A 9842-nucleotide genomic window follows, 5' to 3' on the forward strand; every position below is an offset into this window, starting at 1 on the left:
ATTTACTCATCCGTATATAATTAAATGACAGGTACTTAACAACGTGATACGCAGAGCTCTGATTTTGATTTAACCTTAGCAGGGATATTTATCATGGGTAATCCGAGTCCTGATGAGTCCATGCATTCTTCCAGTGGCAAAAAAATCCTGCATTCATTATGGGGCCTAATGGTAGTTGTGTCTGTTATTATATATGGCTCCCATGCACCTGTTATATTTAAGTGCAAAGTTAACGGAGAGATTCCCTTCAGTTCATCAGCTGTTGTACTTCTAATTGAGTTCACTAAACTCATAATGTCCATTGCGCTTCTCCTGGTCTGGGATCAAAGATCATTGGATATGCCTGTTACATGGCGTTTGGTTGCTCCTTACGCTTTGCCTGCCATACTTTATTGTGTGAACAACAATTTAGTGGTACACATGCAACACTTTATGGATCCCAGCACTTTTCAAGTCTTGAGTAACCTAAAAATTGTCAGCACTGCATTCTTGTATAGCTTCTTCTTGCACAAAAAGCTGTCCTTCAAGAAGTGGTTGGCTCTCCTCCTGCTCATGGCTGCCGGGGTGTTTTATAGTTACGGTGGTATTCAAGAAGTCGAAACGGTGTCTTCATTAAATCATCTGTACGTGACATTACCAGGGCTTCTGTTAATGCTTCTCTACTGTTTTATATCTGGACTTTCTGCCGTCTATACAGAGGTTACTCTTAAGACACAGACCCTACCACTTAACATGCAGAACATTTTCTTATACTCATTTGGCATCGTGGCAAACCTAGCGGCTCACTTTAGCAGCCGTCACAGCAGTGGTTTTTTTGATGGCTTTTCCATTTGGGTGTTGGTGATCATTGGCAGTCAAGCTCTCAATGGCCTCATCATGTCTGCCATTATGAAACACAGCAGCAATATCACCAGGCTCTTCGTAATTTCATTCTCCATGCTTGTAAACGGACTTTTGTCTTTTGTCCTTTTGCAGCTGCAGCTGACTGTTCTCTTTTTTGTGGCTGTCGCTCTCATTGGTATCGCAGTCTACTTGTATTATGGTGCCAAGTGAAACTGTGTCATAGATGGTGGCATTCTCAGGTTAAAAGCTCTCCCTTTCTAATTCTGTTCCAGTTTTCTAAATGGAACTTGAAATCTGCTGGTCCTGTGATTGTTTCCATGAAGTGCCACCTTTGTTTTGACTGACTTGCATGAATATTAATTTGGACGTTTTGTCCTCTTACACACTGACCTGCGCTGATTGTAAGAAAGCTATAAAGCAAAACCTGTGAATTTTGTGCTTAGGGACCACTTTTTTTGTTTCATCTCGGATCATCTTCCTGTGCGTTTAACACATGCACACATCTTCTCACACAACATTTTTGGTTAGTAGAGATCCATCTTAAATTATTACATGTAAATAGGTATTACATGATTTGTGGTTATAAAGGGTGTGCCCCAAGGCAGAGAGCCAGTTAGTATTAAGAAATTCCCTTGGTCAATGGATGTGTCATGGCATAATTTTTAAATACATTTTGTACTATTTTTTTCCTCCTTGTTCCCATTTAAACATGTTTATGGGTTCCTGCTTAGGTTATAAATATTAACATTAATGTGCAATTACTAGGCAGCTGTTGGTTATTTATCTAGAAATACATTGACTGGTTTCTGTCCCTAATGTCATCTTTCGAGTTTCCAAATATGTTAAATGTTAAAGAAATCTGCGCCAAATAAGTGCATCCTGGCAAAATAATTTCTAACATGTGCACCTCATCTGTGTTCAATTATAAAAGTGTTTTGTATTTAACAGCGCAAAATATTCCTTGTGTGAAAATAAAAGTACAGTGACTGGAGTAGTTTGCTCTGCAGATGTAGCTGTAATGGAGAATAGTGGCTGTGAATGTTGGACAATGGATGCTGAAAACAAGCGATTCGCTCTACAGGGGGTCGCGTATCTGTAGAACGGGTACGGATTTGGTTAAAAAAAAATAAATCACATCCCGATGTGTAGCTCTGTATGCATGTGGGCTAGACTATAGATTTCTGTACGGCCCCCTTTAGACTATCTAGAAAAGGCCATAGTGAGCTGTAACCTGTACAAGTACTCTTGTACCAAACCTGTGAGGGATGCATTTCCCTTTGTCCTGCTTTTTGTGCGGTTTTTTTTTTCCTATGTAACTGTTCTGTCAAGGGAGAAAGCAATATTAAAATGTTAATCATCTAGCTGCGTTCCGTCAGCTATCAATTTTATCACATAGAACTGGACTTTCTTCAAGAACAATTTTGTATCTAGGAGTTCTTTTCCAAGGCAGATTGCAAAATATGATTCTAACGATGACTTTCTATATTTTTTCTGTTACAATAAAGATATTACATTTTATTTGTCTTATTAGTAAAACCAAAGTTTCCTGCATAAATTGTTTATAAAATGTGATATGATCTACATCTAAGTCACAAGTACAGACAAACACAATGCTTAAGCTAATAACACACAATGATAATCTTTCATGTTTTGAAGTGAACCCGTTCCATTTAATAAGTGACAAATTGGCAGCAATAACCTAAACAAGTGAGTCGGGTAGCTGCAGATCAGACATGAACAATGTTAAGGAGGCATTTTAGACCATTCTTCCTTACAGAACTACTTAATCTCAGCCATGTTCCTAGGATGTCTGGTGTGAACAGCTCTCTTGAGGTCATTTCACGGCATCTCCAATGGGTAAAGGTCTGGGCTCTGACTGGCTTGCTCCAAAAGGTGGATGTTCTTATCTTTTTATTTTATATACCATTCTGTATTAGGCTTTAATGTTTAGGGTCTTTGTGCTGCTGTTTATTGTCTCCCCAATGATGGCAAGCAGTCCGGGGCCTGAAGCAGCAAATCAGCCCTAAATCATGATGTCCCTCCACCATACTTCACCATGTTTTGCTCATTTGGGTATGCAGTGCTCTTTTTACATCATACATAGTGCTGCGTGTTCTACAATTCAACCTTAGTTTTATCAGTCCAAGTAACGTGCGGTGTCAAGTTGATCTATGACAAATTTCAGGTGAGCAGCATTGTTAAATTTAAGGGCAATGGCTTTTCAGATGGTGTCCTGTCATGTGCTCCATGCCTACTCAATGTTTTGATCGGCGGGTATATATATAATATATATATAATTACACACACACACACACCAATTTCTTCTGTGAATATGGATCATTTCTTTACCAGCCAAAATAGGTACATTTTTACCCACTGACATAAATTCCCATATTTTGTGCCTGTATCTTTATATCATAATTCTCACTTTTAGAATTTAGGAGAATAAACACTAATTTGCTAGTTACCGGAAGTATAGATGAAACAAAAACTAGAACAGCCGTTGTAGTTAAGGCAAATAAATATAGATTATATTTTGCTAATGGTTCATGAATGAAAAACTGAAGTTGCAGGGACTTAAGCCTCCATGAGGTCTGCAAAGTGTTTTTACGTGCCTTCCGTGACTGTCACGCTAGTTTGTTCAGTAGGCTAGCACGCCAGTGCTGTGCTCCTGTCTTAAGTAAAAGAACAAAAGCTGTGCCAAAGTGCAGTGATGAGCCATAAAGCACTAAGCCCCACTCATATTTCCTGCCCAACTCTGGAAAAAAAGCCTTTAAGAAGGGTAGGGTCTTCAGCCCCAAAAGCTGGCAAAGCACAGGGAGCACTAAATACATCTGCCTCTTCCTTCCCAGAAAGCCAGTAGAAGGTCTAGATCTTCCCTTAAAATCTCACTGAACCCACAGGGCTTTACTGGCCTTCCAGTCCACAGAGCAAAACAAATTGCGACCGTGTAAGCTCTATGTAATTATTCTTCCAGCTTGCCAAAAGGCCGGGGCAAAAAAAAGTGTGTCGGAACCCAGCCACTCTGCTGACTGAAGGGAAAAGAAGTGGAGACGTATTAATATTAATCATCGTCCCTTTAAACATGGGTTAATCTATTTAGTCTCCGTAATGTGGTATGTCTTTTAAGGATCAATAAAGTCTTATATTTGCAGCCTAGGCATATGGATGACTTCACTGCTCTGGGTTGCATTCCCCACCTTGAGGAGTATTTGATCTTAGGTAGTTTCAGAGCTTGTCCTCTAAAACAGTGGTCTCCAAACTGTGTCCCTCCCGTCCTCCTACAACTGTAGCCCTACAACAGTCGTTTTTGGTATTTTTACTATATATTGGTCTAAATCAGATTCCCCTTTTCCATGTTTGTACCCACACAAAATTATATTTATTTTCAGGAAAAATAGGGCTTTTGTTTGAAACCATAGAAATATGCTAGTAGAGTTCTAGTATATACAAAAAAATAATTTAACAAAACTTTTTTTCTTTTGCTATTTTGCTTAGAATTTGTTCTACACATTAGGTGCCACCTATGCATGTATATTGTAAATGGGTACTGGATTTATAAATCAGAGCTGATAACCCTTATAAACATGTTAAATTGAACATTCCCTTGAATTTTGTGATCTAATTCCTTGAGACGAAACACAGAATACCTTAAACTGAATAATAATGAGACCGTTCTAAGCATGTTAAATATAAGATTCTTAAACCTGCTCTAGTTTAATAAACTTGACATAACATCAGAATTGTCAGTTTCTGCACATGCAATGATGCTTGCTTGTCTTCTGGAACATCTGCTATGCTTTCTTTGTGTACTTCATTCTTAATTCTTTGATAACTGTTAAATAAGATTAAAGATACGTATGAATAACTTTTTTCTCTCCAAAGAAAACAAACTTTGGTAATTACAGTACTTTTAGAAAACAATTATGTCATAAACGCGTTTAGTTTTAGTTACAGTTTCTAAGAAATCTTTAGAATGTTATGCCAAAAGTGTTGGTTATGCTTAATGTTAATTTATTATTTTATGTCTTGATATCTAGATTGTACACCAGGCAAGTGCAACTCTGGTACTCGAGTACCTTTCAGCAGTCCTGCGGCGAGTCTCCCTGCTCGGTCTCGGTGCTGGCTTGTAATGCTGAGCGCCGGAAATTACGTCATCTTCCGGCGCTCAGCATTACAAGCCGGCACCGAGACCGAGCAAGAGGGCTCACAGAGGAGAGAGAGAGGGGGGCGCCGAGCAGGTAAGCGAAAACCACTCGGCGCCCTCTCTCTCTTCCGCTTTAAAAAAAAAAAAGGGCTTGGGGCGGCAAAGAGCCGCCCTTCAAAAGTGCTGCCTGGGGCAATTGCCCCACTCTGTTAAATGGTAGGGCCGGCCCTGCCTGGTGTAAGCTAATCTCGATGTTAGGGATCAATGTGCTGATATGTAAGCAGTTGTTCTAACTGTAGCTTTATGGTGATTTTTATGTTCATTCATTGCCGTATGTTTAAGTGCATTACTTGTGCTGAATTCTGACCCCTTTTAGACATGCCCTTTTGTAAGTCGGGTAATGCTCTCACCTTCTTGTAGCTGTTTATTCTCTTTTTCTAATTCTTGATTCTGCGTTGAAAGTTGAACAGCATCCTGTATTGTTTCTTCAAGAAGTTTTCGGTAACGCTGCTCTTGAGCTTCCGTTTGTTCTTCCAACAACCCACGATAAGCATGAAATATCTAAATAATGAAAACTCGTACATGTGTATCTGAAGACCAAGAGTCATTAATCACAACCATTTATGAATGCCTTTCAAAGTTCCAAGTGGCCAAAAGCAGCAGTGACTTTAGGAGGGCCAGGCTGTGGCAGAAGTATACCAAAAATATTTTTTCTGACTACATTTGGGTACAAATAAAAACAACACATTATGGAAGTAAAATGGGTCCAGGGTTGGATGTATTAATACAAAAACTCTATAGGGATCTCTTTAGAACACATAGTCATCCCCTGAGATCTGTGGTAAGATTATTCTGAACACAGCAACAGAAAAGTACTTTAAAGTCAGAATGGTGGAAACCTAGAGTTTACCTGCAGATGTGGTGCTATCTTATTTAGTTGGTATTTTCAATGAAATGTTCATACAAATATAAATTGAAAATATACGGTACAAATTTTTGCCAAATTGTTTATGGCTTTGATAACAGCATGTTAGTAGTAACCAGAAACAGATCAGAGTGTCAATCAGTGTTAGATAGAAATTCAAACAGGTTGAAGTGCGGTCATCACTACCACATGTCAGAAGGGCAGCAGGGATACAGGTCATTTCTATTCCATGGTGAGGTTATGGATGAGCAGCACACAGCAGCTCACGTTTTGGCAGTGCTTAAGATGCTGGCACGGTGGGATGGACTGCAGGTGGGCACAGCGGTGGAAACGGGACTGGTGGTGATTAACCCCTTAAGGACCGGGCTCGTTTTTTCTTTTTGTACCCTGTGGGACCGAGGCTGTTTTAATACTTTTGTGGTGCTTGTGTTCAGCTGTAATTTTCTCCTCACCCATTTAGTGTACCCACATAAGTTATATATTGTTTTTTTCAGGACAAGATGGGCTTTCTTCAGATACCATTATTTTGATCGTATCATCTTATTTACTATAAAAAAAAATAAAAAAACATGGTGAAAAATTGAAAAAAAAAACACATTTTATGACTTTTATTTGAAAAATCTTTTACTCACCTAAAAAAGCAAGTAAAAAAACTAGCTAAATAGATTCTACTACTTGTCCTGAGTTTAGAAATACCCAATGTTTTTATGTTTTTTTGCTGTTTTTTGTAAGTTATAGGGCAATAAGTACAAGCAGCGTTTTATGATTTCCAAATCTTTTTTAACAAATCTGGTCAGTCTGCCTCCATCTCCTCTTTGGAACATCTTTGAAGCCGGTTAACTCAATTTAACCCTTTCAAACCATATATTTTTGAAAACTAGACACCCCAGGGTATTCCAAATGCTGTTATTTTAACCCTTTTCATGCACCAATTATACAACTACACTTTGTCAAACTTTGTAATAGTAATTTTTTTTTATTTTTTTTTCACACAAATTGTACTTTAGTTATAGATATACAGGTCCTGGTATATGCCACTGTCAAACAACCCCCCAACGTGTGTTCAGGAACATCTCCTGAGTGCAGTGATACCCGACATGCATGGGTTTGTCGTGTTGTTTGAGATTTAAAATGCCACATTTGGGAAGTGCGCTTTTTTTCTCCATTTTGGTCAGTCTGTACCTATGCCCTATCTTTGAGCTCGGCCACTCCAATTTACCCCATCAGCCATTTTTTTTTATATTAGACACCCCTTGGGTATTTGAAGTGCTTTTATTTTAACTCTTTGTTGATATTTTTGAGAAATCTTAGCACTTGCTCAAAATAATAAACTTTATTTTTTTATTTTATTTTTTTAATACTTTTTTTTTATATTTTTTTACACATTTTGCTGGTACTGGATGGTTCATCTAGTGACATCACTGCATAATTCTTTTTAAATGTTAGCACATTATTTTTTTTTTTTTTTATATTTTACTAATCACATTGTGATTAGAAAGCTGGGCTCCATTGACTTGCATGGTTGAGTCTGGAGACCGTCTAGCGAACTCTTTCATCTTTATTGTTTTTTTTCCCGGGCCGCCGCCATCTTGCTGATGGCCCCCGATGCCGATCTCGGCCTTGCTGAACGCCTCGACATCGAGGCATTACAGTAACGCTGTTTAAGCGAAGAAAGTGATCGTTGATCACTTTCTAAGCTTATTTAATTTTTGGACGGTTCAGGACCGTCAAAGGTCGTAAAGCAACCGTTTTTCCATGACGGTCCTGAACCGGCAAAGGTCGTTAAGGGGTTAAAGAGGCAGCAAACGTCAAGGCAGTTAAAGACATGGGGTTTGGGTTTGGGTTGCTCCTATACTGCCTGTTGCTTTTATGTATATAGGTGCATTCAATTTTTCAATAAAATGATAGTAGTGTATAATGTGTGCTTTATCATTTGTATTATTTAATTATCCAGAAAGCCTGATTGTCACAAATAGTGATAGTCACATATTTTATTTGTGCACAACTAATAATAATTTAAAACAAATTTGTTTTATACACAAAATGATGCTCTTAATTGAAATATGTGTAGTGATGACGCTAATATTTTTCCAGATAAAAAGATACCCAATATAAAATGTAAAACACATTTGATTTACCTGTAAAGTATGCTGTTTCTGTGCATTGGCTTCTTCCTTGTAAAACTGGCAAAGTAAATTCAGATCTTTTTCGGCTTCACTCCCTTCCCGCCTAAGTGCTTCAAGCTGCAAAACCAAAACCGATTTCTCCTTTTGCAGTATTTGTGCTTCCAGGTCTGGCGTGAGACTCTGCAATCAATTTATTTGATTATTAAAGAGGGGTTGTTTGTGCCAGAGAATCCCAAATCCCAATTATCCCATTTACATGCAACATATTATGCTTTTTCACTTTTAAGTGATATTATTATTTATTGTTTTATATAGCGCCATCAAATTCTGTAGCGCTCTACAATGGGTGGACAGGACACAACAAGAAGTATGTAACATAAAAATTTGACTTACAGAAAGAACAGGTGAGGAGGGCCCTGCTCAAACGAGCTTACAGTCTAGAGGGATTTAGGGTGTATCACACAATAGGTAAAAGTGCCGTCGTTAGGGATAGACAATATATATATAAAAAGCACCTCTACTAGTTTCTTTGGGAGGTATATGGGAACTGCTAGGTAGTGATGGAGCATTGAGTGTGGACTCTTGAGAGCTACCTGGACTCTGCATTTGGTATATGGGCCTTTGAGCAGGCTCCTCTCCCTTCTGTTTCAAATGGAGGGTGAGCTGCCATGCCCGGGATGTCCTCACCTCCGCTTCCCTGGTGGTCTTCAGTCCTTGCCTGGATTGTTTTCCTGTAATTATGTCTGACAAGCAAGTTGTGGCAAACCAGGAGGAGACTTCTATGAAGCCCATTCCAAGACTAAGCATTTGGCATGTTCTTTGTGCAAAAAGTCTCTGGGTGATTCTAAGTCAAAGATCTGTTTTTCCTGTCCCAGATCTAGAGAGGATGATGGGAGTGAATGTTTGAAATGGCTCCATTCTGCGCTTTTCAGAAACCAGGTTCCTCCTCTTTCTTCAGCTACAGCAGTATAATGCTCCTCTCAGGTTTTTGTCCCTAAGTGTGATAAAATAGACTATGGCTCTTCTACCTCTGAGCATGAAGGTCCATCTCACATAGCCTTTTATTCAGATGGCAACTTTATTAGGGTGAGAAGCACAGACAGTATTTTGTTTTTTGTATACATTGTACAGCCAACACACTGTATTTGCAGCATGCTCACACTGTTTGGTAGGCCTCATATTATACATTTGTATTATTTGAGCCTGAGACTAGGTTAGCGCACCGACATTTTTTCTTTTCCCTGTTTGCACATATTTGAGGTTGTTGGCTCCTCATCAGTCTGGTTGCAGCTTGCTGTCCAGGGGTTAAATGGGAGGAGGTTTAATTGCACCTCCCCCAACACATTAATCTGGTTTTGGTAGCAGTATAAACTGCTTTGTGTGCCCACTATGTAGGAGGTGAGAGTAGGTTCTCACCCTATTGAGAGTGTGCCTTGACGTGGCGGGTGAGCTTAATTATGCTTTGGCCAATTCATATAACCAAAACCTCTCATTTATATTATGTTTATATATTTGTTGCCAACTTTATTAGGGTGAGAAGCGCAGACAGTATTTTGTTTTTTATTTAATAACATTTACCTAATAATAATATTTACCAATAATACTGTATTTAACCCCTTCAATCCCCTATAGACGTACCGGGATGTCTAGCCCTTCGTGCAGCGTCAGGAACAGATCCCTGCCGCTGCACGGGAAAACAGGCTGTCATTTGACAGCCTGGACCCCCCCCTGGCAGCAGAAGCCAGCGTCACTGGCTTTCTGCTGCCCGATCTCCTGTAACAACTTGGTGTGTCATTAGCCT

The 9842-nt window shown here is 39.1% G+C and overlaps 1 protein-coding gene across 1 annotated transcript; it reads left to right on the forward strand.

Annotated features, from left to right (window-relative positions):
* Nucleotides 1–114: 114 nt before the first annotated feature.
* Nucleotides 115–1053, forward strand: LOC149282583 (putative UDP-sugar transporter protein SLC35A4). Its single transcript, XM_089498037.1, has one exon. The coding sequence runs from the start codon at nucleotides 121–123 to the stop codon at nucleotides 1051–1053; it is 933 nt and encodes a 310-aa protein (XP_089354163.1). The 5' UTR covers nucleotides 115–120.
* The last annotated feature ends 8789 nt before the right edge of the window (nucleotides 1054–9842 follow it).

This window comes from Sceloporus occidentalis, unplaced genomic scaffold (genome assembly GCF_023333645.1).
Source record: "Sceloporus occidentalis isolate IW3139 unplaced genomic scaffold, rSceOcc1.0.p SCAF_112, whole genome shotgun sequence".
NCBI lineage: Eukaryota > Metazoa > Chordata > Lepidosauria > Squamata > Phrynosomatidae > Sceloporus > Sceloporus occidentalis.

Bases quoted from the DNA above. Each gene is read 5' to 3' on its own strand.
- LOC149282583 (XM_089498037.1), top strand. From the start codon at position 121: ATGCATTCTTCCAGTGGCAAAAAAATCCTGCATTCATTATGGGGCCTA.